Source organism: Dryobates pubescens, chromosome 37, assembly GCF_014839835.1.
Source record: "Dryobates pubescens isolate bDryPub1 chromosome 37, bDryPub1.pri, whole genome shotgun sequence".
NCBI lineage: Eukaryota > Metazoa > Chordata > Aves > Piciformes > Picidae > Dryobates > Dryobates pubescens.
The window spans coordinates 2,869,490-2,891,801 of NC_071648.1; the positions used below are offsets into that span (position 1 = coordinate 2,869,490).

Genomic DNA, 22,312 nt, shown 5'->3' on the forward strand with positions numbered 1-22,312 from the left:
TGGTGCCAGAAAGAATAGATCACCCCCCTGTTATTTCCTCCCCCTCAGCTGCCTGCAGATGATCCCCACTGGGACCTAAAGTTCTGTGTATGATTCCTAAACACTGATGTTCTGTAACATCATTTGGCTTCCCAGCTGAGACTGCCAAGCAAGTGACTGATTCCAGCAGCCCATGAGGGAGGCTGACAGACCAATGACTCTTGTGACTTTTGATGGAAAGATCTGCACAGGCTGGAAAAGCCACAGGGCTCAGAGATTTTATACCAAGCAGACTGGCTTTGTGTCACTGCCTCAGGCAGGGATGCTCCATCCTGATTACTTCTTGAAGCTGCAGAAGCCTGTACCTTAATGCCACTACGTGATGCCACTGCCTAGACACATGCAGCTCTGTTCCCTTTACTAGGGAGCACTCAGAAACCACCACACAGCTCCAGACTGCTTCTGACTTTGCAGAGAACATAACAGTATTTACATGCTAGCAATGCTCTTACTGCAGTCTAGCCATCCATTAACAACCAGCACCAATTTCCTCAGCTGACAGCTAAGATAACTAAAGAGGGTGTTGTGAGAGGCTGCAAACAGGAAGACTTACTCTGAAGCAAGAAAAATTTACATGCCAGAAATGCTCTTACTGCAGCCTAGCTATCCATTAACAAACAGCATCGATTTCTACAGCTAAAATAGCTTAGGGTAGTGTGAGGGGGCAAACAGGAGGACTTACTCTGAAGCAGGAGAAATGTACATGCTGGAAATGCTCTTACTGCAGCCCAGCTATCCGTTAACAAACAGCAACAGTTTCCACAGCTAAAATATCTAAAGGGGGTAGTGTGAGGGGGCAAACAGGATGACTTATCCCTGAGCAGGGAAAATGAGGGCTGTGGAAGTTCTGCCTGCTGTTCTTCCCTCGCTACCAGAAGACACACCAATAAGAAACACCAAGACAAAGGCACACTTACAGAGATCAAAACCACATCTTCTCCTTCTCTGACGAGAGGCTCTACAGGTGCACTGCGACACGACAGCCCGCGCCAGGTGACATACCCACAGTGCTGCACATCAGAAACGGACCCCAGGGGGGCTGCCACCTCTACCTTGCTCACCTCAGAGTAGGCATCTTGTGAATTTTATTGAACATACGGTCCAGCCTCTTCAGGATGAGGATGAGGGCGGGCCGCACCGCCTCGGCCGTCCAGTCGGTGATGGGCAGCATCTCCATGACGTAGCGCCGCAGCCCGCGGCTCTCCATCGTCTGCGTGTCGTAAGGGGCCAGCTTCAGCAGGGAGTGGGCGATCTCTGCCAGCCTGAAACCGGGGGGGGAGAAAGGGCAACATCAAGCACAGCTTCCCCACCCACGCCGGGGAACTCGTAGCCAAGCATTTGGCAGCCTCGTGAAAAGAAGCAAGAGGCAAGGTGAGGGCACAGAGGGCACTGCCAGCAAGTCTGCTGAGGATGCCAAACTGGGAGCAGTGGAGGACACAGGAGGGTTGTGCTGCCATGCAGCCAGACCTGGACAGGCTGAGAGCTGGGCAGGGAGAAATGGAATGGAATTCAGCAAGGGCAAGGGGAGAGTCTTGCACCTGGAAAAGAACAACCTCATGGAGCAGGAGAGGTTGGGGACTGAGCTGCTGGGGAGCAGTGAAAGGGAAAGGGACCTGGGGGTCCTGGTGGATGGGAGGTTGACCATGAGCCTCCTTTCCTGAGGGGAACAAAGGCCAAGGCATCAGTCAGGCAGCACAAACAACTGAATGCACCCATGGCATGGGATGCTCCTGCTACTACCAGGTATGGGCATCATTCTAGCTCCATGTTGTCTACAGGCTAAAGCTTGCTGTTTATGAGAGTGCCCATTGGCCAAATCCAGCCTCAAGAAATTTGTAAGTATTACCCCAACCTGTAAACAAGTTGCCCTTGCTCTTTGCCTCCTCTCTCTGCTCGAGCTGCCAAGCTCTCTGCCCATGTGCCACAGCCTTTGCTGTGAGGCTCATTGCTGGTGCCTACCATGAACAGCAAACACAGAGGACAGAATCAGGATGTGCTTCATTGGCCCTACCCTCAACTTCTTCCAGGCTGCTACCAGGGGCAATGGCTTGCAGAGAGCACCCAGCCAGCAGGCTGGGCTCAGTGCTGCACCTTGACAGCAGACTTTGTGCACCTGCTGTGCCACAGGCTGAGGTGCTGGGGGGAAATGCTTCCTCCCCTTATCCTTCCCCATACTCCAGGCATTTCTGCAATACAGTGCAGTAGTTGCTCTGCCTTTCTGCCTAATTAGCAGCTAGTTCTGATGCAGAATGGCCCAGGAGGGGGTGAAGGTCCTGTCTAGGCAGCTAGGGACCTTCCCCATCCCTTGCCCTGCAGAAGCAGCCTTGTTTGCTCTGCTCCTCACTGCAGCTTTTTTTGGATGGATGGGTGGGGAAAAAAAACAGGAATACAAAACCAGTCTCTCTCTGAAGAGGCACAGAGGCAGCAGGGAGAAGGCAGCTGAAGCACAGGAAGGCAGCTGAAGTAGCTCTCATCCAGGGAAGGCAGAAGCCAAGAAGACAACTAATGGCTGCAGTGTCCTCCCTTTTATACCCAAGCTGGGCAGGGAGGGGGATTGGAACAGACTCAGTTTCCCAGAGGGAAAACACCCTGCAGGGAAGGCAAAGCACCTGCAAGCCCTCCCCACCCTGCTTCCAGGATGAGCGTTAACCCATCACAACAAGTAAAAGTAGAATGCCTGTGGAATACCTCATGTGGGACTTCACATCCAGAAGCTCCAGAGAAGTCACTCGGGGCTCACCAGCCAGGTTCTGCAAAATCTTCAGCCTGGGACCACAGTGCTTGTAAAACTCTGTGCAGATATTCAGCAGTGACTCTCGTGGCCTCCTGAACTCCTCTCTGGCAATTCGCTCGTCCAGCTCCTCTCGGGGCAGACCCTGGCCCTCCTCCAGCAAGTGGAGGTTCTCCCTGGAGGACAGCACAAGAGGAGAAGTAGGAATAGGCAGTGGGCCAGCAGAGACAGATGATAGCAACCTCTCCTTTCCATGCAATGGAAAACATAGTTGTAACTGTAATAATAATAATAATCATCATCATCATCATCAATTACTATTAATAGCAATAGTAATAATAATAATAACAGTAAATAATAATAAACAAATAATAAACTAATAATAATAATAATAATAATAATAATAATAATAATAATAATAATAATAATAATAATAATAGTTTATTAATAAATAATAATAGAGGGATCTGCTGGAGAGAGTCCAAGGGAGGGCTGCAAGGATGCTGAAGGGACTGGAGCCCTGCCTGGTGAGGAGAGGCTGAGAGCCCTGGGGCTGTTTGGTGTGGAGAGAAGACTGAGAGGGGATCTGATCAGTGTCTATCAATATCTGAGGGCTGGGGGTCAGGAGGGAGGGGATAGGCTCCTCTCATTTGTGCCCCTGTGATAGGCCAAGAGGCAAGGGATGGAAACTACAATGCAGGAGGTTCCACCTCAACATGAGGAAGAACTTCTTCACTGTGAGGCTCCCAGAGCCCTGGAGCAGGCTGCCCAGAGAGGTTGTGGAGTCTCCTTCTCTGGAGCCTTTCCAGCCCTGTCTGGATGTGTTCCTGTGTGCCCTGTGCTGGATTCTATGGTCCTGCTCTGGCAGGGGGGGTTTGGACTGGAAGATCTTCAGAGGTCTCTTCCAACCCCTAAGATCCTCTGTTCCTGTGAACAGTTAATGGCATGCCAGGGAAGACTGGGCAAATATTTTACTGTACCTGATGAAGTGTAGCTTGGCTCCTTGCTCTGGATACCTGGAGAAACAGAAACAGTGTGGTCAGAAACAGCAACTTAGTAGAGCCAGAACTGTGTCCTTCTGAAAGAAGGTGGCACTGCTCTAGGCCAGAGGTGTATTCACCATGGGCAGGACAGTACCTGTGTCACTGGAACAATGGATACAGGTAGTTAGTGGCCACACTGATTAGATTTTTTCCATTTACCCTTTTCCTTATACCTTTGTAACTTTCCCTGTTACTCAATTTACCTTTTTCACTTCCAAACCTTTTTTACTCCCCAGCCAATTCCAGACCATTTCACCTCTCCATTCTCCTGCCTAATTTGCTTTCACCCCACAGGGAAAAGGGAGAAGGGGAGGAAATCTAAATCTGTTCCATTTGGGCTTCTGGACTCCAGGAAAAGCTTAAACTACAACAATGGCACAGATCCACTTCAGACTTGAGCCCAAGAGGCTTCATCTGCTTCTCAGAGCTGGGGTTGAAAGTCAAAACTGTGTCACCCACCGTGCCTGAATCAGTCTTGAAGAAGAGCAGACTGATCCCAGGAGTTACCAACCAAGATGTGTGCACACAATTGATGTGACAGCTTTCTGATGATCCCTGCAGAGGGTGATTTCAGGCTCCCTTCAGTGCAACAAAGGAGAAAGGGCATCACTTGGAAGGCATCTCCTGCCAGAGGCTGCTCCTGATTTACAGCCCTATCCAGCCCATGGTATGGCATGAGACTGCTGGCTGTGCACAGACCTGCTGTGGGCTGTGTTAGGCTGATGCCTAGGCAAATTCCAGAGACTTTGAGTAGAAAATAGGAAAAGGGTAAATAAGAGATCACCACTGGATGCAGAATAACAACACAGACATGCCTGTATCATTGCAGTCACTTGCAGACTGGGATCAAAGTTAGCTGCATGAACTATTCTCTCTCTTTTTCACTTCTTGAGCACAAAAGGCTTCATCTGCTTCTCAGATCTGGGGTTGAAAGTCAAAAGTGTAACACCCCCAGCTCCCTCAGCCTCTCCTCACAGGGCTTGTGTTCCAGACCCCTCCCCAGCTTTGTTGCCCTTCTCTGGACACCTTCCAGCATCTCAACATCTTTCCTAACCTGAGGAGCCCAGAACTGGACACAGGACTCAAGGTGTGCCCTAACCAGTGCTGAGCACAGGGCACAATGACTTCCCTGCTGCTGCTGGCCACACAATTCCTGATCCAGGCCAGGATGCCATTGGCCTTCTTGGCCACCTGGGCACACTGCTGGCTCATGTTCAGCCTAATATCAACCAGTACCCTCAGGTCCCTCTCTGCCTGGCTGCTTTCCATCCACTCTGACCCCAGAACTGGGTCAGGCCACACTTTTAGTCCTGTGTCCAGCTCTGGGCCACTCAGTTTAAGACACATATTGAGATGCTGGAACATGTGCTCAGAACTGCTCAGAACAATGAGGAAGACAGAAGCCTACTGGGTGTTCACACCTGATGACATGGTGTGGTTGGCTGTGGTGGTGCCTGCCTGCTGGGCTTACCTGGTGTTCACACCTGATGACATGGTGTGGTTGGCTGTGGTGGTGCCTGCCTGCTGGGCTTACCTGGTGTTCACACCTGATGACATGGTGTGGTTGGCTGTGGTGGTGCCTGCCTGCTGGGCTTACCTGGTGTTCACACCTGATGACATGGTGTGGTTGGCTGTGGTGGTGCCCTTATGACCTTGGTCACATCGACTCATCTGTGGAGCTGTCATAGGCCTGGCAAAGGGAAAGTGAATAGCAGACTAAGAACTCAATCTGACAAGTGCACTGAAACCCTGCTTGTGATCTGGTGAAGTGTGACCAGCAGGTGGAGAGAGGGGATTCTGTCCCCCTGCTCTGCTCTGGCAATACCTCATGTGGAGTGCCATGTCCAGCTCTGGAGCCCTCACTACAGGAAGGACATGGACCTGATGGAGAAGGTCCAGAGGAGGGTCACAGAAATGGTCAGGGGGTTGGAGCAGCTCTGCCATGAGGACAGGCTGAGGGAGCTGGGGGTGTTCAGCCTGGAGAAGAGAAGGCTCCAGGGAGACCTCAGAGCAACCTGCCAGGACCTGAAGGGGGCTACAAGAAGGCTGCAGAGAGACTGTTTGCAAAGGCCTGCAGGGACAGGACCAGGGGCAATGGCTTCAAAGTAGAGCAGAGCAGATTTAGATTGGATGTTAGGAACAAGTTCTGCACCATGAGGGTGGTGGAACACTGGAACAGGTTGCCCAGGGAGATATTCAGGGTGAGGCTGGAGAGGGCTCTGGGTGACCTGATCTAGTTGAAGATCATAGAGCCATAGAATCACAGAATCACAGAGTGGTCTGGGTTGGCAGCTCCAAAGGTCATCTAGTCCAACTCTCCTGCAGTAAGCAAGGACATCCTGTTGAGGATGCCTCTGCTTTCTGCAGAGAAGGTTGGACTGGATGACCTTTGGAGGTCCCTGCCAGTCTGGGTGATTCTATGCTTCTGTGAAACTTGGCTCATCTGAAAACTCAGCCAGTGTTCATGTTCAGCTGCGTGCCAGGAGCTCCTGGGCACTGCCTCTCCCCACACCAACCACCAGCCACTCATGTGGGTTACCTGGTGAGGACTTCCACGCTGTACAGAAGGGCCTGCAAAGAGGTGGCAAGGGCAGCCATGGAAGCAATCTCCTCACGAGCTGCTGTCACAGTCTCCGCCTGGGAGGTTTGTCTCTTCAGTTTCTGCAGGTAGCAGGGAACCAGGGCTTCCAGCACCATCAGCATCTGGAGGCTGGAAAAATGTCCAACACTCAGTCTGTGGGATTCAGGCACTCCTGAAACTCACACGAGGCAGAGGGTTAGCTTTCTGTCTGAAGACCTCTGGATCAGTCCCCAGCCTTGGGACATCAGCACTTCTCACCAGATAAGCAGTCCTGGGCCAAAGAAACTCTGGGACCAGGGACTTCAGGGGGGAAATTAGATTTGACAACAATAACAAAACCAATGTGAACTTCTGGGTATCTTCTGAACAATGTCATCCATTGCCAGACATTCCTTTTCTCTTCCAAAACCTTCCTTTTCTGGCTCCCTCTTGGAAACTGACTTTTTGCTTTAGCAATTGATGGCCCCTCTCTAATTTCCACTTCCCCCCCCAGCAGTCTGTTGCTCCCCATCCAGTTCCCCCTCCATTGCTTTTCTGACCACAGAACCCTCCAAGGCACAGTGTGATCCCCACTTGGAAATACAGCTTAGGTGTTCCTGCTGAGGCTGCCACCCAGCCAGCAGCTGGCACAACTTGGAGCTGGTGTCCCAGGGGAGTTATCAAGGGGCAGAAGCTTGGCCTTACAGAGAGGCCCTGTGCTGGGAATGCATCTCTGTGTCCCCTGCTTCCATGTATATGTCCTCTGCCTTGCTTTCTGTGTGTCCCCTGCCTTGCTTTCCCACGCTTCCACACCCTTCCTGAGTCTGCACACCCCAAGAAAAGAGATTAGCACCTTCTGAATGACTCAGGAGCATAGGCCACCACTGTCACACACAGCTTGATGGCTTCACTGATGGAAAAGGTCAGGTCTTCATTCCCATAGCAGAAGTCTGAGGGAGCAGAGCAATATGAGAAGAGCATCACACAGACATACTGAGTATGAAAGGGACCTGCACACTCCTCCCTCTATTGTTTTTTTCCTTCCCCCATTCCTTGCTTCTCATCTTAACCACCCCCAACAGGCTCTTGATTTTCCTGTCTCTGTGCAGGAAGCGTGCTGCACTCCCCTGGATCTCTGCCACCCAGGAACTCAACAATTCTCCACAGGAGAAGTCATTGCTGAGCATAAAGCCTGCAGCTGCCAGTGGAATTCCATTTCAAGCATCACCCACAGTAACTGTGGCAGTTTGAGGCTGATGCCTAGGAAATTTCCCACAGATCTGGAGTAGAAAGTGGTAGAAACATAAATAAATTAGCACTGGATGCAACAACAGGAAAATAATGACAAGGCCTAAATAATTCCATTGGCCTGCTAACTGGCATCAGGTCAGTTGCATGAACCATTCTTTCCCTTTTCCCAGCTCTAGCTCTAGCTGATGCTAGCTGGTGGCTTTGCTTGGCTGTGCTGACCCTGGCTGCATTGAGGCTAACTTGAGGGTCTCTTCCAACCTGGTGTATTCTATGTATAACTAACAACCAAGCTACTCTGTTTTCTCCTTTCTCTCTCTTTCCTTTGTACAGGGTGGGGGAGCTATTGCTAGTCCCCTGGATCTGTCCAGAGGGGGTCTGAGGAGTTTCTGTGCTGTTAATAAATTGTAAATATATATATATATATAGAGAGAGAGAGAGAACACATCCATTTTATATCTTGGATATATTCATTGCATTTCATATTTCTAGATTTTAGTTTGCTTGCAAACTTAGAACTGTCAGGGTTGGAAGGGACCTCAAGGCTCAGCCAGCTCCAACCCCCCTGCCATGGCCAGGGACACCTCACACTACAGCAGCTTGCTCACAGCCACATCCAGCCTGGCTGCAAAAACCTCCAGGGATAAGGCTGCCACCACCTCCCTGGGCAACCTCTGCCAGTCTCTCACCACCCTCATGGGGAAGAACTTCTTCCTAACATCCAATCTCAATCTACCCATTTCTAGTTCTGCTCCATCCCCCCCAGTCCTATCACTCCCTGACACCCTAAAATGTCCCTCCCCAGCTTTCTTGTAGCCCCCTTCAGATACTGGAAGGCCACAAGAAGATCTCCTCAGAGCCTTCTCTTCTCCAGACTGAACAACCCCAATTCCCTCAGTCTGTCTCCAGAGCAGAGCAGCTCCAGCCCTCTGCTCATCCTCATGGCCCTTCTCTGGACACCTTCCAGCACCTCCAGATCCTTCCTGGAATAGGACTGGACACAGAGGGTGGTGAGAGACTGGCAGAGGTTGCCCAGGGAGGTGGTGGAAGCCTCATCCCTGGAGGTTTTTCAGGCCAGGCTGGATGTGGCTGTGAGCAAGCTGCTCTAGTGTGAGGTGTCCCTGCCCATGGCAGGGGGGTTGGAATGATCCTTGAGGTCCCTTCCAACCCTGCCAATTCTATAATTCTCTAGTTCAATGAAATTCCTGTTGAATCAATGAAGAGCAAACCAGAGTTGGAGAATAAAGGTTGCTTTGCTTTTACCTAGTGACTTGAGAGGCTTCTCTGCTTTCACCAGCTCTAAGATGTCCAAAATATCTGGAGTCTCTCCCTCTAAGGACTGCAGCAGGTCAAACAGGCACTGAGCTGACACTCCTTTGTTGCTTCCATTGTTTGCAGCATCCTGTTTCAACAACAGACATCGGTGGTTGATTTGCTGAGGGCCTGTGTGCATCCCAGGAACCTTTATGAGGAGGGCAGGTGACCTTATTTTGGCTTTTCATGACAAAGGGCCCACAGGGAGTTCAAGAGCTCACTGCACCCAAACAGTGATTCTTGCCTGATTCAACAGATTGATGCTGCAGTGGAAGTATGGTCTGAAAACTGCACCTTTTGCTGGCCATTACAGTTGGAAGGGGGAACTTTAGCCTAGATCCTGACTGCAAAGGCTGAAAGGAAGATAATATTACCATTGGATGGGAAAGGGAAATAATGCTAAGGTCTATAGAACTCATTGGCTTGCTAATGGGGATTTAGAGCAGAGGCACAAACAGTTCTTGCTCTCTTTTCTTCTTCTGTCCCTTCTGCTTGCAGCTTCTCTCTCTCTCTCCTTGTGGCCCTGCCTGGGGATCTCTGCTTTGACTGCTGTGTGAAGTGCTGGGAAGCAGAGAGGGTGTTGGGGAGGAGGTGAAAGGGTCCCCTGGATCTGTCCAGGAGGGGTCTGAGGAATTTCTGTGCTGTTTATGCATTACAAATATATCTACTGGGTATTTTGTACATATCCATTGCATCTCCTACTTCTAGATTGTAGTTTGCTTGTAAACAGAGCTGAAGCCACTTCTCTGCTGAGCTGCTCTGGCGATTTTACACTGGGGGTTGAACTTCAACCCACCACAAGCCCCAGGTGCGGTAAGCAGGCGCTCAGTAAGCCCTGCGCTGCTGCTCCAGCTGTGAGCTCTGTGAGCTCTGCTGGGGGCTGGCTGAGCCCAGGCAGGGGCTGTCACTCACAGGGAACTCCAGGAGAGGGGCCACGCTTGCAAACAGCTGCAGGATGAAGGGCTTGCGGTGCAGGACGTAGAACTGGCGGCAGGCAAACTCGATGGCTTGGCGTAGCTGGGGGTTGCTCTCGTAGTCAGCATACACCTGAGGAGATGAAAAAGGACAGGGAAGAGCCACACCAGGGGAAGGGCTTTTCATCTGTTGAGTCCACCACTAGTAAGTTTGCAGATGACACCAGGATGGGGACAGGTGTTGATCTGTTAGAGCATAGAAGGGCTCTGCAGGGGGACCTTGACAGGCTGGACAGAGGGGCCCAGTCCAACAGGATGGCATTCAACAACTCCAAGTGCCAGGTGCTGTACCTTGGCCACAACCACCCCATGCAGACCTACAGGCTGGGGACAGAGTGGCTGGAGAGCAGCCAGGCAGAAAGGGACCTGGGGTTACTGCTGGACAGTAGTTGAACATGAGCCATCAGTGTGCCCAGGTGGCCAAGAAGGCCAATAGCATCCTGGAATGGATCACGAATACTGTGTCCAGCAGGAGCAGGGAAGTCATTCTGCCCTGTGCTCAGCACTGGTTAGGCCACACCTTGAGTCCTGTGTCCAGTTCTGGGCCCCCCAATTGAAGAAGAACATTGAGATACTTGAATGTGTCCAGAGAAGGGCAATGACTAAACCATGACTAAACCTCATGACTAAACCATGGCACCAAGTGCCACGTCCAGTCCCCTCTTGAACACCTACAGGGACAGTGACTCCACCACCTCATAAGAGGCTTGGATGTGGCACTTGGAGCCATGGTTTAGTAGTCAGGAGGTGCTAGGTATTAGGCAATAGGTCTTTTCCAGCCTGGTTGATGATTCTATGATATTTAACATAAAGTTAGATTTGTAAACTAACTCTTTTTGACTTCCTTCCCTCTAGCTGGGTGCTTCTGCTGGCTTTGCTGACCTTGGCTGTGCTCAAGTACTAAAAGCAGCTCTCTGCTCTGCTTCCTCTTGTCCTGTGTACAGGGGGCAAGGGGAGTGTGGCGGGGGGGAGAGGAGGAAGCTGTTGGCAACCCCCTGATTTTGTTCAGGGGGTTTGTTGTGTGGTTTATAAATTGTATATATATGTAGCCAGGTGGGGGTTGGTCTCTCTTCTCCAAAGCAACCTGCGACAGAAGGAGAGGACACAGCCTCAAGCTGCACCAGGGGAGGTTTGGGTTGGGTGTTAGGAAGAAACTCTTCACAGCCAGAGAGATTGTATTCTGTAAATATTGTACACTCTGTACATATGCAGTGCACTGCAACTTCTAGATTGCAGTTTTGCTTGTAAATAGAGCTGCATTTGCTTTCAGCTGAGGAGGTCTGGCAGTTTCACCTTGGGGGGTGGAATTTTCAACCCCCCACACACCCAGGCCTCTGCAGTTCCGCCACTAAACAGCTGCTCCTACAACCAAGGGCTGCCTTGGAAGTCTTCCCTCAATGGCTCACCTGCAGCATGCTGGGAAGGACCCACTGGTAGCCACTGAGGGAGAAGAGGTGGTTGAAGTGCACAGCCGTGTTGATGACGGTGGCAGCGTACTGCCTCAGCAGGGCGCTGTCCTCGGGGTGCAGGATCAGGGCCCCGTTGAAGACGTTCAAGAAGAGCATGATCTCGTCCCCCCAGGGGAACTCGCTGGGCATGCCCAGGAACATCTCCTCCAGCAGCTTAATCCACAAGCTCTTCTGAAGTGTGTCCAGACCAAAGAGCTCTTTCCCAGCTGCAGGGGGCAAGAGGCAACAGCAATCAACTCTGTCCACCTGTGGCGGGCTATGCCCATCCTGAAAACAGGGGGGGAGGGCTTGTGAGAGTTTTTGCCCTCCCTTGAGGGGGTTTTCCCCCCTGGGAAACTGTCTTGGTCTCTTCCACTCCCCCACCACCCTTGTCCAGCAGGGATATAAAAGGGAGGACATTGCAGCCATTGCTCTCTCTTCCTTCTGCTTCATGGGGAGGCAAAGAGAGTTGCTGCTGGCTTGCTGCTCCCCTGCCATGTGCTCCTCCCTGCTGCTTCCACACTTTGCAAAGGACTGGTTCTGTATCTCATCTTTCTTTTCCTTGTTCCTTACCCTTGGGAACCCTGCCTGTCATTGTTACATAAATATATATATATAGGTATACTGTTTAAAGAAAAATTCTTTGCCCCTCTACTTCCAAGCTGAACCCAAGTTATTTCTTGGTGGGTTTGCTCCCCTCCCTTTTTTCCTCTCTCTATTGGGGAAGAGGAGCGGGGGAAGTGGGGGAGGGATTCTCAGCCTTGCCCCTATCTGAGCTTTTAAGCCCCAGTTAAGGCTCAAACCACCACACCACTGCAGCCAGCTTCACAACATTCTGAAGGATGTTGACTTGCTGGAGCGTGTCCAGAGAAGGGCAACAAAGTTGGTGAGGGGCTTGGAACACAGCCCTGTGAGGAGAGGCTGAGGGAGCTGGGGTTGCTTAGCCTGGAGAAGAGGAGACTCAAGGGAGACCTTATTGCTCTCTACAACTACCTTAAGGGAGGTTGTAGACAGGCAGAGGTTGGTCTCTTCCCCCAGGCAACCAGCACCAGAACAAGAGGACACAGACTCAGGCTGCACCAGGGGAGGTTTAGGCTGGAGGTTAGGAGGAAGTTCTACACAGAGAGAGTGATTGCCCATTGGAATGGGCTGCCTGGGGAGGTGGTGGAGTCACCATCACTGGAGGTGCTCAGGAGGAGACTTGATAGGGTGCTTGGTTGCATGGTTTAGTTGATTAGATGGTGTTGGATGGTAGGTTGGACACGATCTTGAAGATCTCTTCCAACCTGGTCTGGTCTATTCTATTCTAGAGGCCTCTCCAAGGAGCCATCCTGCAACACTGACAAGCATTCTGCCTTTATAAAGTGATGCTACCTACCCATCCCCTACCACTGGAAGTGAACAAACCTTGACTCTTAGGGTAGTCTTAGGCTGTAACTTTAAAATTTTCCACAGGCCTTGAGCAGCAGGTTGGCAGAATGTAAATAAATCACTACTGGGGGCAAAAGGGAAAACAATGATGAGTTCTAAACAATCCCATTGGATAGACTGCAAATATAAGCTGGTTGTATATAAGGCACATGAAACCTGCACATTTCTAAGAGTTATGGAACCTGCACATTTCTAAGTAACCCTGTGACTGTTTGAGGCTGTGCCTTTAAGGAAGAGACAGTGTTGGGAACACTCTGGCTGAATGTTTTGGTACCAGAATGAAAACACTCTGATATTCTAAACCAATTTCATTGGTAGCTGGGCAGAATGCAACTTTAAGTTGCAGGGCAGTTGGAATTTTTCTGGGTTTCAGCCTGTTCTGCCATGCCAGGCTGTTCTGCTTCTCAGCAAACTCACTGGAGCTGACCTTGAGATAAGCAAAACTAATGCCTGCATGTGCTTTTGAAGCCTAATAACATCTCTTTTCCTTAATAACTGCCTTTCTTTCTCTCTCTAACCCCTTTTTGGGGAAAAAGGGGGGGGGGGTGGGGAGAGAGGGGGTTACAGGGAGGGAAACCCTCCCTGGGGAGGGAATTTTGTTGTGTTGCTTTTCTTTGCTGTATATTTCTGTATATATTTTGTAAATACTGTATAAATTGTGTTATCTATAACCTGCATTCCATATATATGCTTGTAAATATAGCTTTGCTTCTCCACAGCCTCACAGTATAACTGAGGTTGGAAGAGACCCCAAGGATCATCAAGTCCAACCTGTCTCGATAGACCTCACGACTAGACCATGGCACCAAGTGCCACGTCCAATCCCCTCTTGAACACCTCCAGGGATGGGGACTCCACCACCTCCCTGGGCAGCACATCCCAATGGCTAACAACTTGCTCAGTGAAGAACTTTCTCCTCACTTTGAGTCTAAACCTCCCCTGGCACAGCTTGAGACTGTGTCCCCTTGTTCTGGTGCTGGTTGCCTGGCAGAAGAGACCAACCCCTTCCTGGCTACAACCACCTTTCAGGTAGTTGTAGAGGGCAGTGAGGTCTCCCCTGATCCTTCTCTTCTCCAGGCTAAGCAACCCCAGCTCCCTCAGCCTCTCCTCACAGGGCTGTGCTCAAGGCCTCTCCCCAGCCTCATTGCCCTTCTCTGGACACCTTCAAGTGTCTCGACGGCTCTCTGACTGAGTTTAGCTGTGGTTTCTTACTCTGTGGGGGAGGGAGAGCTAGGCCCTCTCTCAACCTACCACAAACCCCCTCTGAAACCTTCTGTCCCAGCACAAGCACCAGAGAAAGCTGTCCAAACCTTGGGGATCACTGAAGAGTGAGAACTCAGCATCAATGGCACTTCTGGGAAAGGAAGGCAAGCGGAGAAGGTCCTCCTGCAGCATAGATACGTGGGACTGCTTGTGGGCAGCAGGGATCTTCTGTGTCAGGGAGATGAGGAACAGCACCCGGCCCACCTCTTCCAGCTTGCGGGTGAAGACCTGAGAGGCAAAAGGAAAGCGAGGATCAGAAACAGGCTGATGCTATGGGTTGGAGCTGGTAGCTTAATTATAAACTCTAGGAATATCCAGAGGGGAATTGAATGAAAAAAAAAATAGCAAAAGGTGAATAAAATTAGCCATTGGATACAAAAGAACCACAACTGATTTGTCTGTAGCATTCCACTAGGATAAAGTTTGCTGCACAAACTATCCTGGTTCTCCTCTTCACTTCTCCTGGCAGCTTGCATGGCTTGCAAGCCATTGCCCCTTGTCCTATGCTATGAGAACAGGCAATAGGGTGACAGCACTCTTCAGAGGGTAGATAGTTCCCTGACAACAGAATTGCTACTGCTGTGCCCCTGGGAGTAGCTGTGGTAAGGGACTAGCATCTGGGAACAGGACAAGGAAGAGAGGCAGGTCACATTCTCTACAGTGAGAGGAGAGAGAGGAAGGTAGAACAGATCACTCCTACTCCACAGCCAGATGTGATGGTAATGAAAGGAATAAGCAGCTTTTGAAGCTGAGGCAACTGAAGTTCTTCTGCTCAGGTGAAGGAGAATGCAAAATGATGCACCTAAAAGAGAGCCAGTGGGAACTCACATTGCATCCCTTGACTTCCCTTAAAACCCTGCCCAATGGCACCAGGGCAGATTTCATGGCAGACCCTCATGCTCCAGCAAAGCTCCCTACCTGCATGCAGCCCCCAGGAAGGCTTCCCTTTGAAGGGAAAATAGAGGTTTATTGATGGGGGTTGCTTCTGGGCAGAAGTGTTTGGGGACAGTGATTAATACCTGCTTCTGAATGAGCTCTTGACCCTTTTCTGGATTCATCTGTACCAGGTTGAGCTGCGGAGAAACCGACCTCCGGAAAGGATAAATGTCACGGACGTAGGTCTGTGGGGAAAAGAAAACAGCTGTGCTTTAAACAAGGGCAAGTGCCACAGCAGCACTCCACAGAAATGGACACAAAACCCCTTTATCCCTTTCTGAAGCTTTTGGGTAGGGGTTTCCAGACTGTGTCAGGCATCATGGAAGAGCATAAAGAGCAAAAGGTCTGGAGTCCTCAACACAGAAAGAACATGAACCTGATGGAGCAGGTCCAGAGGAGGGGCACAAAAATGCTCAGGGGGTTGGAGCAGCTCTGCTCCAAGGACAGGCTGAGGGAGCTGGGGGTGTTCAGCCTGCAGAAGAGGAGGCTCCAGGGAGACCTAAGAGCAGCCTGCCAGGACCTGAAGGGGGCTACAAGAAGGCTGCAGAGAGACTGTTTGCAAAGGCCTGCAGGGACAGGAACGGAGCAATGACTTCAAACTAGAGCAGAGCAGATTTAGATTGGATGTGAGGAAGAAGTTTTGCACCATGAGGGTGGTGGAACACTGGAAGAGGTTGCCCAAGGAGGTGGTTGAGGCTCCATGCCTGGAGATATTCAAGGTGAGGCTGGAGAGGGCTCTGGGTGACCTGATCTAGTTGAAGATCATAGAGTCACAGAATCACAGAGTGGTCTGGGTTGGGAGCTCCAAAGGTCATCTAGTCCAACTCTCCTGCAGTAAGCAGGCACATCCCGTTGCGGATGCCCCTGCTGACTGCAGAGGGGGTTGGACTGGATGAGCACTGGTGGTCCCTTCCAGCCCAGACCATTCTGTGATTCTATGAAACAGAAGAGGGCTTTGCTCTTTTCTAAGGAAGCTGTCTTCAGGTTCTGCTTCTTCCCTCTTCTGTCAAACTCCAACCTTTCACTGCACACAACTAAAGACCAGGCTGCAGTGTCCACAGGACAGAATTCTCTGTACGGACTGCCTGCTCCCCTTTAGACAGCCCTGATGTTTGAAAAGGGACACCAGAGCAAGAACAAAGTCAAGTTTGCCTTACCTTGTTGTAATGAATAAGATTCCATCGCTTATCCATTAAGAAGTAATGAGAAGACTGCGTTTCTGGTATGTTAAAAAACTCCAGGCACTCCTGAAAAGGAAGAAAGGAAAGCATCCTGTCACTTATTAGCAGTCTAGTACAAAGACCCCAAGATGTAAAAGACTAGCCAGCTGATTATGTCTCAATCATAGAATCATAGAATCAACAGTCATAGAATCATAGAATCAACCAGGTTGGAAAAGGCCTCAGAGACATCAAGTCCAACTTATTACCTAACACCTCCTGACAACTTAACCATGGCTCCAAGTGCCACATCCAAGCCTTTCTTTGAACACCTCCAGGGATGGTGACTCCACTACCTCCCTGGGAAGCACATCCCAATGGCCAATCACTGTGAGGAACCTTCTCCTAACCTCGAGCCTAAACTTCCCCTGGCACAGTTTAAGACTGTGTCCTCTTGTTCTTCCCTGCATTTCTTGGTCAGGCTGCTACACTACTCCAGCATTAATTCTTTATTTCTCTTTTTACAGAGTCACAAACTGCATCAGGTTGGAAGGGACCCTCAAGGTGATCTTGTCTACCCCCCCTGCAGTCATCAGAGATACCTCCAACTACAGCAGGCTGCCCAGGGACACATCAAATTTGATCTTGAATGTCTCTGGTGACAGGGTCTCAACCACACCCCTGGGCAGCCTGTTCCAGTGTTTCACCACTCTCCCTGCACAGAACTTCCTCCTGATGTCCAACCTAAATCAGCCCTGCTCCAGATTCATAGAATCATGCAATTGGGACACCTCACACTACAGCAGGCTGCTCACAGCCACATCCAGCCTGGCCTTCAGAACCTCCAGGGATGAGGCTGCCACCACCTCCCTGGGCAACCTCTGCCAGTGTCTCACCACCCTCATGGGGAACAACTTCTTCCTAACAGCCAATCTCAATCTACCCATTTCTAGCTTTGCTCCATCCCCCCCAGTCCTATCACTCCCTGACACCCTCAAAAGTCCCTCCCCAGCTTTCCTGTAGCCCCCTTCAGATACTGGAAGGCCACAAGAAGGTCTCTTTGGAGCCTTTTCCTCTCCAGACTGAACAACCCCAACTCTCTCAGTCTGTCTCCATAGCAGAGCAGCTCCAGCCCTCTGCTCATCCTCGTGGCCCTAATGGTTTCAAACCATTTGCCCTCATGTGTTTGTGATAACCAAGGCACGCTGATATCCCAGTCCTGAAGGTTGATGTTACTTATTTCAGTGCCTTCCTATCACTTATTGGCTACATGAGCCACATGGGCATTACAGCTTCCAGTTCCATACTGTGGAACCCACCAAGCTTTAGCTGTAGGTGATGCAGAGAAACACTACAGTTCCAATCCTTCAAAGCACTGAGAGGTGTGGTGGTTGTTAAAATTTAACATGGTTGGGACACACTGAAGGCTTTTACAAACCTGTTTCATCTGTGGCTGAGTTAAGGCCATCCAGGAAGATCTTTGGCAGAAGGGAGAGCAGACCTTCCATCTCCTAGATCCCAAGATCCCATTGTGGCTACTGAGCCATCATTTCCACTTTGATCTTGATCATTCATTCATTCTCCCAGGCAAGCAGCACCAGAACAAGAGGACACAGTCTCAAGATGTGCCAGGGGAGGTATAGGCTGGATGTGAGGAAGAAGTTCTTCCCAGAAAGAGAGATTGGCCATTGGGATGTGCTGCCCAGGGAAGTGGTGGAGTCACCATCCCTGGAGGTGTTTAGGAAGAGACTGGCTGGGGTGCTTGGTGCCATGGTTTAGTTGATTGGATGGTGTTGGGTGATAGGTTGGACTTGATGATCTCAAAGGTCTCTTCCAACCTGGTTAATTCTATTCTATACTGTTTAGTGCTGGCAAACCCAAACATTGCAATGACTTCTGCATTTATCCAATGGGCTGTATCCAGCAACTACCTAACAAGCTGCACAGTACTCAGATGCAGCCTGTGAGGCATTTCTACTACCCTTTTAAATCCTGTTTCTTGCAGCCAAGCTCTCCTCACAGGGAGACAGAAACACCTGGCAGCAAACTTTCCTCCCTGCCCCTGAACAGGGATGCTCAAGCACAATGCACTGCAGGCATACAGCTATGGCAGGTAAATGTGCTGGGAAGCAGTTTCTCTGCTTCAAAAACCTCTCTCTTACCTTCAGAAGAGCCTCAAACTGTGTGTCCTCGTGGACTGGTAACTGAGTTGGGATGTCACATTCATTCTGTCCATGCACGACAAGGGTCTTTGTGCCTACAGGAAGAAAAGCAGCTGCAGTCTCCCTGGCCTCCTTAAATAACTATTTCAAAAGACTGTCCAGAGAGGAAAAGTGAGAGTGAAGACTCATCCTGGGCAGACAGGCAATGCCAGTCCCCCCTGGAATCCATGAGGTAGTGTTAGCACAGACTCACACTTCCACAGTGACTGAGAAATCATTCTGTCCCCACAGGACAAGTTGGCTTTCGCTACCACGCTCTCTTTGAGGAAGGGACAAAGCTGAAAGGTCAATTCTGTCTGCAGCAAGGCACCTCTTGACTGACTCATGGTGTACTAGGCCCACAACATGCTCTTCCTGGGCTCTCTCAAGAGAGGTTGCATCAAGTCATAGAATCACAGAATTGTCAGAGTTGGAAGGAACCTCAAGGATCAGCCAGTTCCAACCCCCCTGCCATGGCCAGGGATGCCTCACACTGCAGCAGCTTCCTCACAGCCACATCCAGCCTGGCTGCAAAAACCTCCAGGGATGAGGCTTCCACCACCTCCCAGGGCAACCTCTGCCAGTGTCTCATCACTCTCATGGGGAACAACTTCTTCCTAACAGCCAATCTCAAGCTACCCATTTCTAGTTCTGCTCCATTCCCCCCACTCCTATCACTCCCTGACACCCTAAAATGTCCCTCCCCAGCTTTCTTGTAGCCCCCTTCAGATACTGGAAGGCCACAAGAAGATCTCCTCAGAGTCTTCTCTTCTCCAGACTGAACAACCCCAACTCTCTCAGTCTGTCTCCAGAGCAGAGCAGCTCCAGCCCTCTGCTCATCCTCATGGCCCTTCTCTCGACACCTTCCAGCACCTCCAGATCCATCTTGCAACAGGGGCTCCAGAAGTGGACAGAGTGCTGCAGGTCTGAATGGTACAGCCTCACAGTGACTGTCCTGCCAGCCTTTCATGGCCCAGCTGGCACAAATCTCAGGATTGAAAAGACTGTTCAGATTCACTTTCTGGTTACTTCTTTCATAGCTCTTAAAGGGGTTTTCTGAATCCCAGGCAAATTAGAGGTAGAGGTTTAACTGGCTGAATCCTCAGGCAGAAGTGACTTAGACCATCCAGCCTTTATTTGCAGGCCATTCTTCTGACCCAGTGCTGCTGTCATTTTTTTTGCTAGGGCAGGCCATGAGCTCACACCTGAAGGACACAAGGACTCATTTCTTATACCTGGCATTGAGGCAGTCACCAGCAGCTTCACTTCACATTGCTCCTTCTTCATGGTCTGTTTGAGATCCTTGAAGAAGAGTCCTTCCACATAACCCACCACTTCCCAGAGGAAGGTGAGGGTGGCAGAAATGGCATCCATGCCCCACTCACAGGGAGTGCGGACGAAATACATGATCAGTCCGACCTGCAGGCGAGAAGCGAGAGGAGCATCAGGCTAGGCACATGTTAGTGTTCCTCTGTCCTCCTTCACTCAGAGGCATAAACCCATTCAACTTATACCCCCAAGGGTTACACATACTACAGAACAGTCTGACTGGACTCTTCTTACTCTTTCAAGAGAAGATGAGAGAGAGGCATGAAAAGCGCTGGTACAGCCCAGCCTTGAAGGTCATTGCAGGTAAGTAAAGGGAGAGATCCTCTGCAGCAACAGAGTTCCTGTGCCTCCTGCTCTGCTGTTCTGCAGCTACAGAGTTCCTGTGCCTCCTGCTCTGCTGTTCTGCAGCTACACAGTTCCTGTGCCTTCTGCTCTGCTGTTCTGCAGCTACACAGTTCCTGTGCCTTCTGCTCTGCTGTTCTGCAGCTACACAGTTCCTGTGCCTCCTGCTCTGCTGTTCTGCAGCTACAGAGTTCCTGTGCCTTCTGCTCTGCTGTTCTGCAGCTACACAGTTCCTGTGCCTTCTGCTCTGCTGTTCTGCAGCTACACAGTTCCTGTGCCTTCTGCTCTGCTGTTCTGCAGCTACACAGTTCCTGTGCCTTCTGCTCTGCAGTTCTGCAGCTACACAGTTCCTGTGCCTTCTGCTCTGCTGTTCTGCAGCTACACAGTTCCTGTGCCTTCTGCTCTGCTGTTCTGCAGCTACACAGTTCCTGTGCCTCCTGCTCTGCTGTTCTGCAGCTACACAGTTCCTGTGCCTTCTGCTCTGCTGTTCTGCAGCAACAGAGTTCCTGTGCCTCCTGCTCTGCTGTTCTGCAGCTACACAGTTCCTGTGCCTTCTGCTCTGCTGTTCTGCAGCTACACAGTTCCTGTGCCTTCTGCTCTGCTGTTCTGCAGCTACACAGGTCCTGTGCCTTCTGCTCTGCTGTTCTGCAGCTACAGAGTTCCTGTGCCTCCTGCTCTGCTGTTCTGCAGCTACACAGTTCCTGTGCCTTCTGCTCTGCTGTTCTGCAGCTACACAGTTCCTGTGCCTTCTGCTCTGCTGTTCTGCAGCTACACAGTTCCTGTGCCTTCTGCTCTGCTGTTCTGCAGCTACACAGTTCCTGTGCCTTCTGCTTGCACCAGCAGAGTTCCTGTGCCTTCTGCTCTGCTGTTCTGCAGCTACACAGTTCCTGTGCCTTCTGCTCTGCAGTTCTGCAGCAAGAGAGATCCTGTGCCTTCTGCTTGCAGCAACAGAGTTCCTGTGCCTTCTGCTCTGCTGTTCTACAGCTACACAGTTCCTGTGCCTTCTGCTCTGCAGTTCTGCAGCAAGAGAGATCCTGTGCCTTCTGCTTGCAGCAACAGAGTTTCTGTGCCTTCTGCTCTGCTGTTCTACAGCTACACAGTTCCTGTGCCTTCTGCTCTGCTGTTCTGCACCAACAGAGTTCTTGTGCCTTCTGCTTGCACCAGCAGAGTTCCTGTGCCTTCTGCTCTGCCATTCTGCACCAACAGAGTTCCTGTGCCTTCTCACAAACAACATAGGGCTCCTGGACTAGTCCTTACTGGAGCAAATACATTCCCCACAACATTGAAAGAAGTTGCTAGATTTACTCCAGTAAGACTGTCCCAGAGCAAAGCACTGTCCCAATCAAAATTTAAGTCAAATAATTGAAGTTTTGTGGCACTGAGCTCCTTCTGTTTGTCAGCCACACATTTCACTGTGCTGCAATTCAGAAATCCATGCCAGGTTGCTTAGGGGTTTCATAAAAAGTTAAAGATTGCTTTTCAACTCCATGAAAGGACTGAAAGGTTGATGTAAGCCTGGTGACTTGCCCCCACAGCCAGAAGGAGGTATGAGCCATGTAAGAGAAGTTAGCATTTATTCCCTTGCAGATTGTGGGATTTACTTCTCAGGACTTCATGAAGGCAGAGGGGAGATTCTGGGCTGCAGAGCAGACCCACAAGCTACTCACCAAGTAGTTAAAGAGAATGTGAGAGGTCTGGGCAGGGAAGTCTCCAATGTTCAGCAAAAGCTTCCTTAACATATACATCAGCTCATCCTGGAAGAAAAACAGATGGGTTTTATTCCCATCACTAAATGGAGAAGGCATTTGGGGATTATGGCTGAAAAGGCTCAGGAACAGTGAGGAGAATGAGACCTCTCAGTGAACCAAAAAGCAGACTTTCCTGGCCTTTCCCAAGGTTTAATATTCATTTTTGGAGTCATTTCTTAGGTGGAGGCTTGGAGGAGCGTGAGGGCAGTGACACTGTTGATATTGTAGCCAAAAAGCACAGTTTGAGAAAGTGGCATGGAGAATCTCCCTGCCTTTCATCCAGTCAGAACTGCTGTGTCTTGCTTCCATAAAGCTTAGCCATGGCACTAGGAAGTGATCTGAGAAGCCAAGGAGAGACAGGGCCACCACCATCTTTCAGAGAAAGCTGATCAGAGGGCATGAATGGAGGCAACATTGCCTGTGCTAGGTAGAAAGGGCTGTGCTTCACTGAGCAGCTGTTCAAAGCCTGGCTCAGAGCAAGTCAGATCCTTGCTGGTGGTAAATCAGCTTTGTACCACTTACATTAGTGGAGAAAGATTGAAGCC

General features: G+C 50.5%; 1 protein-coding gene across 1 annotated transcript in view; it reads right to left on the reverse strand.

Moving 5' to 3' along the window:
* Positions 1-22,312, reverse strand: part of UNC80 (unc-80 homolog, NALCN channel complex subunit) — a 135,365-nt gene that overhangs the window by 31,591 nt on the left and 81,462 nt on the right. Inside the window, exons 38-52 of the mRNA XM_054177075.1 lie at positions 21,687-21,773; positions 19,584-19,767; positions 18,310-18,404; positions 16,145-16,234; positions 15,071-15,172; positions 14,099-14,279; positions 11,316-11,584; positions 9,848-9,982; positions 8,885-9,023; positions 7,227-7,323; positions 6,353-6,523; positions 5,411-5,503; positions 3,751-3,786; positions 2,728-2,946; positions 1,101-1,301 (exon numbers count right to left, since the gene is read on the reverse strand). Of these exons, the coding sequence (XP_054033050.1) occupies positions 1,101-1,301; positions 2,728-2,946; positions 3,751-3,786; positions 5,411-5,503; positions 6,353-6,523; positions 7,227-7,323; positions 8,885-9,023; positions 9,848-9,982; positions 11,316-11,584; positions 14,099-14,279; positions 15,071-15,172; positions 16,145-16,234; positions 18,310-18,404; positions 19,584-19,767; positions 21,687-21,773 (2,099 nt within the window). The remainder of the gene's footprint in view (positions 1-1,100; positions 1,302-2,727; positions 2,947-3,750; positions 3,787-5,410; positions 5,504-6,352; positions 6,524-7,226; positions 7,324-8,884; positions 9,024-9,847; positions 9,983-11,315; positions 11,585-14,098; positions 14,280-15,070; positions 15,173-16,144; positions 16,235-18,309; positions 18,405-19,583; positions 19,768-21,686; positions 21,774-22,312) is intronic.